Raw genomic sequence first — 15758 nt, 5'->3', positions numbered from 1 at the left:
GATCTTATACAACGTCACATTAGGGGAGGGAACCTGAAAAATCTGATTTTCTTGTTCAATACAAACATTAAAGGACATGCTAAATATTTTTTTTTAATTATAAAAAAAAAAATCAATAAAAATACTTTATAGTATATTAAATTATAATTTACTGTAACATATTGGAAACTGTTACCACTTATGCAATAGCAGCTACAATTCAGCCATTTAAACCCAACAATTCCCTGATTTTCCCATGTCGCCTAAATAAATAAGAAATGCAGCTAGTTACTAAAGAAAAAAAATTGCAAAGCTCACAAATTTACTTGAAAAACATGGAGGTAAAACATTGGTTTTGACGCTTCTGTTGAGTCAATTTTTTAAGGTTACCTAAAGGACTTTGTTAAATAACAGCATATTTTAAAATCTGTTTATTATTAGCCATAGCCATTCATCTGCCTGTAAATAAGTGTCTATTGTAGAAATAAAATATTAAAAGAAGTGAATTATATAATGTTGGAATTACTGCCTGAGCTGATCCTTCTAAGAGTTTTGTTTTGTCTGATAAGGAGCGGCAGTATGATTATAGGTAACACCTAAGCTAATCAGTTAAAAATGTTTTAAATAAATAATTCATTTATTAACATGGTAATAAAAATAGTTAGTTGGATGTACTATACATATGCCCTCAATTTTCCTAACGTCTTTATAGTAGTTTTTAGTAGTAAATTTTTGCATAAATAAGAATTAAGGCAGGTAAGAAATAAAGTTGCTAAAGAAACATCTGAGCACGTGCATTGTTTGACTGGTATGTGGTATTACTCAAGATAACCTCACTTGAACACAACAAACCTAACTTGCATGAAATTAATTCCAATTCAAATCATTTTTTGCTGCACCAGCTCTGAAATTACAACGCGACATAAACGATTGCTTTAAAGCTTCATAGTATGAACACTGGGTCAGTCTTAATGTTCATACACTTGCATCTAATCAGGTTATTGTATCACAATCAGCTCCTATAATAACGTCACATTTCAATCCAAGAAATACGAGAGGCGTTCAAGTCAAACAGGGACTTGTCGGTTCATGAGCAAAAGAGGAGATCCGAGTGCATTCTTTTAGTCGCCGACACGTGACGCGTGTCCTGTTATTACATCGTGATGCTAACGTGTCAAACCACGCCATGCAAGACATGGTTAGCGAAATGCCGTGCATCCATGCTAGTGCAAGCTTGGATTAGCATGTTCCGATGAACTGATTGACATGTACACAAGACTTTAAGTAAAGTACGGTGATGAAACACCCCAATAAAACAGCTGACTTGTGTTTTAAAGGAAGCCATAAATCCATGAATGGCAATCCCAGGCAGCGTTTCAGCAGCAACAATGACATGAAGCAGGCAGTCCAATCATGGCTCCAACATACTGAGAAAACTTTCTACTATGCTGCAATAAGTGCTATAGTGAAGAAGGGGATTATATAGAGAAATAAATGTAGTTTTTACTCTCATAACTGTCCGGATATTGTGCACAATTAAAGGTTTGAGCAGCATTTTCCAAATGAAAATGTAAAAATGGGTTTAGTTGTAGGAGAGGATTACTTTGCAAAGGCTTTATTATACAAATCACATACACAAGATGGCCGCCTGTGCTCATTTGGAGCGTCGCTTGGGTTTATCCACAGAAATTACCATGAAGCATCTGCATGTTGGAAAAAAACAACAGGAATATTGGAGCAGCGTAGCACCAGGTGACTCAACAACTCTTCTTTGTCTTTCGGCTGTTCCCTTTCAGGGGTCGCCACAGCGAATCATCTGCCTCCATCTAACCCTAACCTCTGCATCCTCTTCTCTCACACCAACTAACTTTATGCATCCATAAATCTCTCTCTTTGGTCTTCCTCTAGACCTCCTGCCTGGCAGTTTCAAACTGTCATGTGGCCTTTAAACTCAATAAAAGGTCCTTTGTGTACATGATATTCTCATCAGAGAATTAGTGCATAAGGTGAAGTACACCCTGGAAGGGATGCCAATTAATCGCAGGGCACACACACTCATTCACACACTGCAATTTTTTAAAGCCAATTAGCCTATTCTAGACCTCTTTGAATTGCGGAGATGCAAAGTCCATGCACACAGACCGGAGGCAGGAATCGAACCCGGGTCCTGGAGGTGGGAGACGACAGTGCTAAACACTAAGCCAGCGTGGCATCTCACATGATATTCTAGTAAATAGATTACATTATAAATGTCATGAGTGAAAACGTTTGTATTGAAAACATACGTTTTTACTTATGACAAAAATTGTGACTATGGATCGACGATTCTAGGCGAATTATAGCTTTTGAGTGCGTTTAATGTTGCTGTGCATGAACACACTAAATATTCAGAGGTATTTAGTCTCTCCCTGGCCATCTAGTGGATTAATCCTCCAAATGTATACAATATATGCACGCAAGTAGGTGACCAATGCTAAAATCTGCTAAAAAAGACTGAAATAGAAAAAGGCCAAAAAATAAAGCAAGGAATGTTTTTTTGTTCACACACATACACACTGAGGTTTAATGTTAATGTCTGAAAATTACTTAAATGTAATTTTGCATAATAGCTGCGCATTAAGACAGCTTTGCCTTTTGTTCTAGTTATAATAATTTAACTTTAAGTAAGTATACAGAAGTTTTATGGCCAACATGTAATTAATTGATGAACTGTTGTAGTTTTAAGTTAGAAAAAATTTAATTAATAAAAAAAAGGGATTATGTGACTCACAACCACACAATGATATCAAGGATTCAATATTACAGATTAATGAAGACACTTTCATTAAAGATCGATCCAAAACACATTTTTCTTAAAGGGTTTCACTTTTTCTAAGAAAGAATAATGACCTTGTGTGTGTGTGCGTGCGCGCATGCATGCATTCAGGCCTACAGGTGTGACTTTGTCCCCTGGCGTGTAAAAGTCTAATCGCCTCATTTGTCTCCTGCGCACCACAACAACACATAAAAGCTCAGGGTGAACATATTGAAGGTTTTTTTTTTTTTTTTTTTTTAATAAAACCTCCTTGCACCATATTCTCCACGTTGTTTTTTTTTTTTTTTTTGTCGAGTCACGGTCATTGATCCATGAAAATCAATTTGCATTTTTTTCCCTGAGATGTGATGCACCGCAGCATGCTCGTTGTCTCGCTTACCGACTCGAACACAAAAATCGCCAGTGCTGCAGCATCTAAAAATAGCAGTCCTACTATGACATGGTCGTCTTTTCGTAACTAAAGGGCTCTTTACGCTGCGGTTGCACGATCCGCTCGTTCAAACATGTCCAAATAAACTCAGAGCTCAGAGGTGCGAGGTCAGCATCTCTCTGATCCGCAATCAATCACCGCAAGCCAAGATCAGGCCTCGAGTCTCAGCAAAGTACAAGGTCAGGGTTAATATTTTCCTTTTACGTTTCAGAAGGCTTTGTTAAAGAGCAAAAATGAAAACAGATGAGCAACGCTTAAATCATCATGTTCAAGCTTTTTGTGAAAATTTTTGCTTCTATGATAAAAAGCAACACAAAGAACACACACTCAGTTTAGTACAGAGCCCGGGAAGTCCCAAAAGGTGTGTGGGAACGAGTTATTTATCTTGTGTATGCACAGCTCGCTTTCTAACCACCAAGCAAATTAACTGTTCAAATAAAGCAATAAAGTCGTTTTATGTTTCAAATATACAGTACTTTGTAAATCAACACAGTGCCAATGGCAAAACAAATAATCCAGCTGTTTTCATGCAAAAGCCTAGGATACCTGCAGATACCATTTCAGCATCTATACCGTTTATCCTGTACAGGGCTGCAAGGGGCCTGAAGTCTGGCCCCTGTCCCAGGAGATTAGGTGGACACAAGGCAAGGTACAACCTGGACAGGATGTCATTCCATCAGAGTGCGTACACACAGACACACTATGGGCAATTTGGGAACACCAATTAAGCTAATTTGCATGTCTTTCACTGTGGGAAGAAACTGGAGTACCCGGAGGAACATGCACACCGAGGTTTTAAAATAAAATAAAAAGTAGATCAATCCTAATTGTTTTTTTCAACACAGCTGATAGAATATGGTTAAAACAAATTGCCTTTTAAGGTAAATGGGCAGGACTAGGAGAGTTTGATCCTGCTGGGGGCAGCACCATCTCCAAGTGGTATGTAAACAAATGGATACGGATGGAATGTATGGCAAAATCAAAGCATTTTAGAATTTGCAACAATTACATTAGTGCATCAATTAACACATGTGATAATTAGTTATTAAAAGGAAAATCTAAAATACTTATGCTCTGCTTAAGCTGCAGTATGAATAGCATGTGTTTCGTAGCCTAATACACATCCACTCACATATTGATGGATGTCAGTAGGAAACAAGCTAACGTCAGGGAGAAGATGTCGCATGGTGTTAACAGTATTTCCTCTACTTGCAGCAGATAAGCTTGTTCCCATTCTCCACATATAGCCTGCTGCCCCACTGCCCTCAATTCTTAGCCGTGAAAAGATAAGGCTGATGACAGACTGTCAAAAGAAGCAAGGGGAAAAAAATGTAGCAGAGAGAAGGAGAGGGATTCCTTGACAGCTGAAAATTGACTACTACTATGACAGTTGCTCCAACAGGAGGCAAATGAGCTTCCGCCAAAAGTTTCCATACACTTGTAGCTGTACTGACTTTAAGACAGTTTCATGCACTAGTTTCAAATGACCACTAGTGTAACGTCCACCAAGCCTTCAGAAACAACTTAGCTGCTTTCTAAATTCAATAATCCTTTGAAATTTTCAGATGGTTGGAGCATGCAAGCAAGGAGTGTAAGAGTACAGTATAAGCAGAACACTGTATTAGTAAGAGACCCAACAACAGTGTTTCCCTATCCGCAGTGGATAAACGTGCAATCTCTTTAGGACAACTGCATTAAAAACCTCCTATTCAACATGTGTTTCGAAAAATGCTTTAGGGAATCTTGATGTCCCTAATGAACAAATGAGATGCAGCAGGACATGAGGCTGAAACCTCAAGAGAGAAGAAACTGAATCAAAAGGGTTCCCGTCATCTTCTGGGTGACACCAGATAGTGGGAATATTACTTAACCCTTGTTTAAAAGTCAACATATGAAAGATTTTTTGAAACCTAGTAGAATAAGAAAAAAATATATTTAACTACCAAGTAAACATGAAAGCAAAAATCAATTGCTTAGAGAAACTTTGAAGTTGAAGAAATCCTTCTTTGTAGTGAAGTGTGAGCCAAGCTTTCTAACTTATAAGCAGAAAATGCACACTAAGGAAGTGCAGGTAAAGTCCTGATATTCATGTAAAAATAATAAGTAATCCCAGCTGCCGCTAACACACTCTAATAGAAAAGCCAACAGAGCATGACTGTAATTGCCAATACTGCATTGAGCAACACACACACACATTATTGCACCACTACAAGTCCTACAGCTACAACAAACGGTATGCATCAGATTCAAATAAAGACATCCTGGACCCAGTCCATCTAATCCCTTTTAAGGAATAAAACAATTTAATGGCACAGATGTTCCAGAGACTGACCTTTAAACTTTGCTTAATGACACTTTAATGATCCCTAATTGGCCAAAAAAACAACAACAATGGATAATGAGGCACAATCTGCATTCTACAGGTAGCACAAACCAACCAACCCTGCCATGTTCATCAATCATGTGTGCTCGTCAAAACAATATAAACACTAAACACAGGCTGTCCGGCTCCAGTCTTCATCTAAATGAAGTATAGACTGCACCGACTGGCAGACTCAATAAAATGAGTAAGAAATGTGAGTAAATGATTACTGGGATTCACAGTATAATGTATAACCCCCCAAAAGTTTAATATTCCTTGCTTCAATCACAAGCTGTGAATCCATCAGATAATAAATCAGGCTTTCTATAAAACTTATATACATGTGCATGCCAGCTATTCATCAGGTCTGCAATCTGCACTTAAGAATCCTAGGCTTATTACATGCAAACGCAGTGCAAGCCAAAACACCAGGTAGGAGATCAGAACCCTGCAGTATCCCCCTAATGCATACTAATGCAAAGAAAAACAAACTCTCCTGATTGAACTGCACGTGCAGAGATGCATATCAAGCATGTACAGGGCTGCTGAGGGATTTGTGAGGCTCGTTGAGATGCAGCTCAGCCCGCAAACCCACTCGTGCAAAGTAACAGAGCGGATACACGCACGCTTCAGAGAGCAAATCTAAGTTTTATTTCAATAAAACAAAGATTCTGTTGCCTAACTAAAATACAAAAATATGGACTCCGAAAGAAGAAATGAGAATAATGTACATTTTTGCGCATTGTCTTGAAATAAAAGCCAGAGGTGTGTTAAAAGGTCGCCGTGTTTGGATTGCAGTCGTTACGCAGTGGCGCGTGATCTCCGCGACTCGTCTTTGATGCTTAAGCTTTGGGAGTTTCTAAAATAAAACACAGGGGGAGAAAAATAAGGAAAAGAAAAGAAGTAAGAATCCCGAACGCGCAGCACCAGCCACGACCCTCTCCAACCGCCGTGCGGCTCGGCTGCGCTTCCCAGCGTCCCAGTGCGCAATGATCAATGGTCCGAAAAACAAGGTCCGCGGTACTCGGTGTGCACCGGATCACACGGCACGAGCCAAAAAGGGCGTTGTCTTTGCGAACACTTGAGCTTTAACATGAGAAGCGCACATTCCTCAAAAGTCTTGCAAGAAGGGTACGAGAAGCCCTTGCCGCAGGCGCGTGCGCAGTTCCGAGTTTGTGTCCTCGATGCAAAAAAAAAAAAAAAAAAAGGAAACAAAAATAAAAATATTAATAATAGTAGCCACGACCTCGAAATTCCGCTCACTGTTTCTCGTCGAGCAGCGAGAGCTCCTCCAGGATTCCGCTGGCGTCCACGCGCCTACGCTCGCGTATCAGCTCCTCGAGGCTGCGGAAGACGAGCGTGTGCGCGGTGCTCTCAGACAGGTGCACCTTGAGCAGGTATCGCTGGCCGGCTGAGTGCGCCTCGCCGCCCGCCTTGAACTCGCGCTTGCCGAAGCGGCACCAGGCGGCGAAACTCTCCGAGCTCGTCCAGCAGACGTCGGCGCGGTTGAGCCCCAGATGGCCGCTCGCGTTGCGCACCACCAGGTCGGGCGGCAGCGGCCGGAATCGGTAGCGCTCGTTGGCGATGCGCCCGCGGCGGCCGCCGCTCACGTCAAACAGACTGTCCTTGCGGATCTCGCCTTTGTGCAGGTGGATCACCTGGTCCTCGCCTTCGAACACGGCCCAGTGCGGCGCCTGGGCGCTCGCCACCAGCTCGAGCACGTCGCCCGGCTTGCACATGGCGAGCAGCGCGGGCACCGGGTACACGCGCAGGTCCTCGCGCGCGCGCACCTTGGAGAAGATGCATTCGTGGCAGCAGAAGGCCGAGTACTCGAGCTCGTCCAGCGTCTCCACGGCGCCCTCCTCGCTCGGGCTGCGCTCGAGCGACCGGTCGTCAAGCTCCTCCTCGTCGTCGGAAAAGAAGTAGGCGACGCCGACGCGCAGCTCGTCCTTCTCCACGCCCGACGGATCCCCGGTGGGTAGCTCGCTGTAGCTCAGGTGCGTGATCCGGTCCAGTTGGTTGCCCATCAAGGACGGGAGAGGCACGCGAGAGGCATGGAAAGCAGCTTCTGTCAACACACAAACAAAAATATAAATAAAAACAATAAATCACAGAACAAACAAAACGAGAACAGCCCAGCCTCACGCTCATGCACTCGGATTTGTAAACAAGTCACTGCGCCTGGAGCGAACTGCAATATGGAGCGAGACACAGGGGCGATCCAATATTTGACAACACACACACTCTCTCTCACACACACACACCAAACATTTCAGCATGCATTGAGCAAATGTACAGATTGTACACTAAACCTAACCAGCTGCAGAGCTTTTCCCGGGCGCGCGAAGGCTGATGATGATGATACCTGTGTATTTCCGGGCGCGCACGGCTAATTGATCTTCCACTCCATGCGTGTTTCAGCGTTCTTTCCTCCACACGAAAGGCTTCCCCCGTATCGGTAACTCTCTCCAATTCTTCCCTGCTCGGAGCTAAAACTACTCTTCAACTTGACGCACAGCCTCACTTTAAATAGAAGCGATAACCCCGCCCCCGAGCACATAAACCCACCCCTGTGCGCAGCTGATTGGCTCCTGGACCGTATCGTTTAAGACGGAGCGCATTGCTGTAGTCATCATACTACAATAGGCTTATCATATGTGTAGTCTCCAGCAGTGTTTCCCAGTCGTGCTGCAGGAGCTCCTCTGTAGTCTGCACTTCACATTTAGTGTTTCCCTCTCTCCTCACTTCCATTTACCCTCACGTGCTATTACGTAAACGTGTTGATTTAGGTGAATCAAAGTAGATAAACAAGCTGATGTGCAGTGCAGCAGATCCACAGGACCTGGTCAGGAGATTATAATTACATCCTCTTGCACAGTGAAAACCCCAAAATATAATAAACTGCATCATGTAAGGCAAAACTTTAAGTTCTGAATAAGTTATGAATATATTGCAATACCTTTATTTTAATACCCCAAAGAATGTCACTCATTCAATCACTCATCATCTATAAAGCTTTATCCAGTGTAAAAGGGTTGCAGGGGGCGGGGTACAGCCTTGACAGGGTGCCAATCCATCACAGGACATACACATACACATACACACACTATGGGTAATTTGGGAACGCCAATAAACCTAATCTGTATGCCTTTGGACTGTGGGAGGAAACTGGAGTACCCAGAGGAAACCCACTAAGCACGGACAGTAGAAAATATGCAAACTGCATGCACATGGACCTAAGGCCGGAATCGAACACAGAACCTAGGGGTCCAAGCCACTAAGTCACCGTGCCGCCGCAAATGCGAAAATTCCTTTATTTATAGTAACCCATACATGAAAACACCTGTCATTATTTTTTTTTCTAACTACTTTAACTCATTGTTGGTGTGTGTAGTCTACATTTTACAATCCCTACAGGCACTTCATCAGTTCAATATCACTTCAGCATCAATGTGACGGCATTATACTCGTGTTGCATTAAGACCACCGTCCTGTCCACAGGCATTCACAGCCCATGTAATTGATTGTGCATTCAACTATGCACATATTTCACATACTGAAAGGTTAAATTCAGTTGCAGTTGTGTTGTGCTGTTTTCCTTCAGCAGCATTAAAGAACCATGCAAGCAGGAACATTTCAAAATGTGTGTGACATTTTGGTGTGTGCATAGAGTCTTTATGTATGAGAAATGAATGGTAAAGTAGGAGAAACAGAATGACAATGGGAGAGAGGGCACCTGTTGTGAGCAGGAGACGGGCAGTCTAATAAAACACCAGGTAATATGTATGAATTTATGAGTTACAGTACTTTCTCGCTAGATGTATGCAAATCAAGAAAGGAAGTGGTGAAAAGGTTGTCTGCTATATGCATATGTTGCTATGACATGATCTCAACTTTAGACAAGAGTGATCTAATCAAAACCTATTCTTTACTTAAGTACCTTTATAAAACATGAACAATGTGTAATTTTTTTGTTCATTAAACTGCTTTAGCAAAGTACATACACATTTTGGTACAAAATGGTACATAGTAAATCTTTTGCTAACTCCCTTGTTTATACAGAATTCAATAATTACTCAGAATGCAATTATATATAATTATAAGGTGCAGACTCATGCACCTGGTGTTGAAGAAGAAGTTTAATTTTGCAGTCCAGGACAATAGTTTTGCGCAAGGTTTATAATAATGATTCTGCTTTTATAAACTATTGTTTCTACAGTACTTTTTTTCAAGGTCATCAGCTGACTTAATTTTATTGCCACATAACATTGCTGAGCCTAGACCTGACCAACCTCGGATCATGACACTGACTCCAGAAGATTGTATCTTTATGGAAATTCAGAAATTACTCAAAGCAAAATTAATAACTAAATAAAAGCTTGTCACAATAAACATGTTAAAATTTTTGTGCATTTCATTTTGATCTGAATGGAAATAGTCTCTACATCATGTTTGACATTTTCATTTTCAGCACTGCAATTTATTGAGGTTGTAAAGTTCAAATGAAAATATTATAAACACCTTTAAATTTCAAAGCAAAACATATTGACCTTACTAAATTGCTGTTCAAAAAATATATTTGATTGTTAAAAATATTATCTTGGTTATTTTTCGACCTCACAAAATCAGGTTGCCAAAATTCAGCTGTTAAAATACAGGTTGACAAAACAAATTCAGGTAAAAAAAAAAAATCTGGCAGAAAAAAATCCAGGTCTTCACATCACAAGAGGAGCAATGGATTGCCCATAGCTACAGACAATTTCAGTGTGTATTTTAAAGTGTGCTTCCTTCTTGCTGCTCCCTGTGCAGTTTACTTTGCAGCGAACTACTTGCTGATCAGAATATAGCACCTGTAACTGGATTGGCAGAAAAAACATAATACGCTTAAATTCCCCTTGCCAGGGATCCCCCAGTTTTCCTATGGCAACACAGCAGTTAACAGTAGTTCCTATCTTATGACCTTTTGTCACATTGTGTATTTAAGGTCTATCTTCACTATTGAGCATAGCTATGAGGCATATAGGGCTTAAATTAAACTTCACTCATGCACACAAATTTGAAACACTTGCATACACATATATGAAACACTCACACATACATATATATACTAATAACTGCATTAACAACTACATATGAAACACTTGCATACACATATGTATGTGTGAGTGTTTCATATATGTATATGCAAGTGTTTCATATGTGTGTGCATGAGTGAAGTTTGATTTAAGCCCTATACGACGCCTCATACATAGCTCTGATTTCTAAAACATATAGCATTTTTGCATCTATGTAAAGAAAGAAATATATTACATGACGGAACAGTTTTTAGATTAAAAAAACAACAACATAGGATTCATTCATCTTCCATACTGCTTATCATGTACAGTACAGGGTCACAGGGGACTGGAACCTATCCCAGGAGACTTTGAGCACAAGGCAGGGTATATCCTGGACGGGGTGCCAAAGCAAGCAAACAGAAAAGAGCAAGTGTGACATGCTCAGTAAAACCCTAACAGGTGTTTAACTTACAATACTGTGTCTTGAGCACAGACAAAAAATGTCATAAGAAAAGATCCCTTTAAAAAACAATTCTACATAAGAGAAACTTCTACAAAAAGCACAAAAGAGTATTAAACTAAAACACAGTTATTATTTGGTGTAAAAACTCTAGTTAAAAATAATCTAACAAAAAATAATAATTTGTTAGATTTTGAGTTCTGTTGGTAACTAAATCACATTTGCTCCTTTAGTAAAATTTTATTCTGGTCTGTTACAGTATGTATTATGTTTTTTTTTCTTTACATGCATGCAAATGTTATGCATTTATTAATTTTTAAGTTATAATTGGAAATTAGTGATGGGAAGTTTGGATCATTTTAGTGACTCGGTTCTTTGAATCTATTAAAATGAACAGATTATTTTTCATTTAGTTTATTTCATTCTTTTGATCAGAAATAAAATAAAATTTCAATAAACCGACCCCCAACATGTCTACAAACACAAACATTATCTATATGAACTGTAAATAAAAATATCACAATACAGCCAAGGACATATTATGATAAACAGAATGAGCAGCTCACCTCTCATATCTTTTGGTCCGAAGCAGTTGTTCTTTTGTCACGTGACCTCCAAAGATGCTTTGCAGTGCATTGCACATAAGCTACGGAGGTTTTGCGATGCTTTGCGCATGCTCGCCCAGTAAAAAATGAACAAATCACTCCTGAGACTACGCGTTCTTCTAAGTCATGTTAAAGACTCATGACTGCGAGTCTAGTGAGCGATCCATCACTATTGGAAAGATTTTGTACATAACAATGCAAACATGATAAACATATATAACTAAATATGTACTAAAGATAATATGGTGCCTATTTAGCACATTACTGTATATATCAAATGTATACATTTTAAAAATTTTCTTTTTAAATTGGAGGTTTATTATTTTTTTTCATTTATTTTAGGATGTTTATGCGATCATATTCCTATTCCAGAAGATACAGTACATTATTGACAGAACATTGTCAATAAAAAGGGAATAAATTCCTATATTTGTTAATACTTAACAACACAGCAATATAGATTAGAGGGACGCATCCATTCTTATTGTGTGAGTTTGTTAGTGTGGCTCAAGCGGCGTCAGGGGACATCTGTCCTTTTTAAGGCACAATTCGAGGAAATGGGGACAAAATTTGAAAAGATCAGATACACCATCATGCTAAACAGAAAGAACAAGGAATAACATTTAAGGTCAAATTTAAAAGCAAAAATGCTTGTGAATTTACCTCTATTGTGGATTAAACTCTATGACCAGTTAAGCCAGGCTCAGCAATCTGCCTCATTGTTTCTTATTTTGAAATGTCCTATTTGTCCTATTACAAGTTCACTCATTGTTCTTTCTTCAAGACTATATAAAACTCTAAGAGTTACTATAAAACATAAAATACTGTATGTCGTTACAAGAAAGAACACAACGTTTCACATATCCTTACAGGCATTTTATATTGCTTGAAGGTATTTACAGCGCGGATGCTGAGAAACACATTTTAAGATGTCTCTGTTCTTAAAAGTTTATGCCTGTGCTAATATTTCTTCGAAATGGCTCCTTAAGCATCTTTATATACTCGTAATCGAACATAAAATCCCCAATGAAGTACTCTAATTAATTTGTTGATTATACACAAGTTGTGAATTGTCATCTAAATGTTGCATGCTGGACAGAACTAGCACTGTTATGACAGATAATAACCTGTAATGTATACAATAACTATGGTTTTAACCTGTTAGATCCACCCAATACATTAGTTATTATGGATACTAATGTTAATGATTTTAAATATCCAATGATTAATTGCTCTTAGGAATTTATGTTTTATATATTAACCCATAAAGTTTGTTTTGCAGTATCTCTCTATAGCTTACATATCTATCTTATAATAGACTTGTATTAGACATTGTATTCTTAGCAGCCTTTTTTAAAAAGAGAAGAAAGAGACAAAAGCACTATTTTTAACAGCATTATTATTATTATTATTATTATTATTATTATTATTATTACTATTATTATTATTATTATTATTATTATTATTAGAATAATTTGACTTCATTAATGTGTCTAACAATTTTTTAATGAAATGGAATGGTTTTAATAATAAAACTTAAATTACGACAAAATATCCATCTTGTTATCATTAATTAGAAATAATTATTTCATTTTTGATTGTTAAATTATCCAACTATTGGAAATTTGCAACCCTGTTTCCGATGAATCTATGTTTAATGTTACTAAAGTATTACCCTACCAATTAGCAACACACAGCAAAACAATCCAAGCCTAATCCATTAAAGCTAATTTGCTTTACTCTTGAGCTTTTTCCTTCAGATCTGCACCTCTTAAAATACATGCCACGTTTGTCAACCTGCAGTGATTTCTGTCACAATTTCAGTGAGCAGGGGCTTTGCAAGTCTGTGATGTAGGCAAGTCTGGATGTCTTTGCGCGTTTCTACAGCGCATCTCTGCTGTGAATGTCGGTGTGTATTTGTGAAACCTATCAGAACATGACTGTAAGGGGGTGAGAGAGAATTTATAGACCCAGGGTGTTGTTTAAGCAGAGTTACAATCCTACCTCGTTCTTAGGGCATGGCATTAATACATTGGCTTCAAGCCTGGATAGACAAATGAAAAGTGACATCTCAGGGTGTTGCAGATGTGCAATTAAAATGGCAACACTAACATGATTCATTTTAATTCAGTTTAATCAGGAATATGTTCATTTACATGAAAGAGTGGTTTTGGTAGAACTCACTCACTCACTCATCATCTATACTGCTTAATCCTGTATTCAGGGTCGCGGGGGACCTGGAGTCTATCCCAGGAGACTTAGGGCACAAGGTGGGGTACAGGTATAGGTGGCAGTGACGAAAGGTGCAGAGTGGTACTAAGTGGAATCACGTAGAGAAGAAAGATTGTGTGGAAGTGCCGAATAAAAGCAAATAAAGAGTTCGTGACACAGAGCAAGACAAGACAAGATTAGGGTAGGAAGCATTTAATGTTGTTGTTTTTTTTAAGGAAGGTTGAACCGGAAAATCAGCTTTAAAAGGCTGGGAAGATGAGGGAGGATGAGACCTACAGTTGGCGGTAATGGAAGAAGGAGTAAAAGAAGACGGTTGCTGAGCTCCTTAGGCAACAGACCCAAACAGCACTACAAACACCAAAGCACTATTTTAAAAAAAGGCCAAGGGTTTGGTTGGTAAAAACTGTTAACTTTCTTCAAAGCACTATTAAATCTATGATTGAAAAAAAAAAAACAAGGAAAAGAATATGGCGCAACTATAAATAAAAGAGAACAGACCCACTAAAATTAGTGATCAGGTAAGAAGGGAATTAAAAGTAAGGCAATTAAATTTAATTCAGTTGGGTTTTATTTATATAGCACATAAAAAATAGACATTGCCACAAAGAAGCTTTACAGAAATCCGGATATGCCTGTAAGTCAGAGTCGACAGTTACAAGAAAAGAAGGTGCATGGCGTCTTCTAGGGAGTGTCCTAATGATTGTTTTTTTTTGTTTGTTTGTTTTTTAAATAATGGACCTAATGATTGTTTTTAATAATGAACCTAAATTGCAAATGTAAAAAAAAAGTGAATACTTTAATTCATTTTCAAATAGATTTAATGATAGACATTTTCATAAAGCAGTTCTACAGTGGTGTACTGTACAGTATAAGTTATAAATTTATCCCTAATGAGCAAACCAGAGGTAACAGTGTCAAGGAATACCTTGATGAGATGACATCATTAAGAAACCCGACTCAAAAGGGAACCCATCCTCATTTGGGTGACATGGAAAGAAAAAGATAAATAATTCCCTTCTATACCTGTGCGCTATGTAGCCAAAAAGTGTAACTGTGTAACAAGGAAATTCATTATAGTTTTATCATGACATCTATTTTGTCGAAGTTATCAACTGTGCACTGATGGAGACTTGAGTGCCAAACAGTTAGTGGCAATCGAAATACTAAAGCTATCACAGCGATTGCAGTCCTAAACCATCATAGCAAAATTGTTCGTATCAATTGCAGTCCGAGGCAATCTTCATGCCGTCTAAGTGTATCTGTAAGCTGCCCATATGGGGTCATCCTCGGCAGCAGTGAGTGGTTCCCAAGTGATAAGTATTCCAAGGATAGATCAGGCAGGTGTGGAGAGCAGATGGGGTCTGGATCACTGGTATCTTAGGAGTAGCATTTGTTGAGAGAGAGAGAGAGAGAGAGAGAGTGAGGACCTGTAGTAGTCTAGTTTATCCTGCACCTGAGTGCATATTCTTAACTGAGAGAGAGAGAGAGAGAGAGAGAGAGAGAGAGAGAGAGAGAGAGATTATTAGGTGTGCTCATTGTTGCATAATGATTAAGAATAATGAACACTGTGTCCAGAGTGCAAGCAGGGACTCTGGCAGGACTAGCTAGGACATCATAATTACAAGGGAAAGGAATTTTACACGGACATTAGGGCTCCCTGGGACATAAAGCAGCCAGCCACTTCACTGTTAACTATCAGGAGTAACATCTAAGAGTAGGGAGGCAACAACCATCCAAGTATCCCAGTTCACCGATTTTGGTGAACTGGGATACTTGGCCATAAACCTTACAAATCTGCATATACATGGGCTCAAATGA

At 39.1% G+C, this 15758-nt stretch overlaps 1 protein-coding gene across 1 annotated transcript; it reads right to left on the bottom strand.

Annotated features, from left to right (window-relative positions):
* Window positions 1-6214: 6214 nt before the first annotated feature.
* Window positions 6215-8076, bottom strand: lratd1 (LRAT domain containing 1). Its single transcript, XM_053486360.1, has 2 exons — window positions 7952-8076; window positions 6215-7654 (listed from the first exon to the last, which is right to left on the bottom strand). Exon 2 carries the CDS (start codon window positions 7611-7613, stop codon window positions 6846-6848), a length of 768 nt encoding a protein of 255 aa, XP_053342335.1. The 5' UTR covers window positions 7614-7654; window positions 7952-8076; the 3' UTR covers window positions 6215-6845.
* Window positions 8077-15758: the final 7682 nt, after the last annotated feature.

The sequence above is a fragment of the Clarias gariepinus genome, chromosome 2 (genome assembly GCF_024256425.1).
Source record: "Clarias gariepinus isolate MV-2021 ecotype Netherlands chromosome 2, CGAR_prim_01v2, whole genome shotgun sequence".
In the NCBI taxonomy this organism is placed as follows: Eukaryota; Metazoa; Chordata; class Actinopteri; order Siluriformes; family Clariidae; genus Clarias; species Clarias gariepinus.
This window is presented reverse-complemented; position numbering and strand designations above follow the sequence as displayed.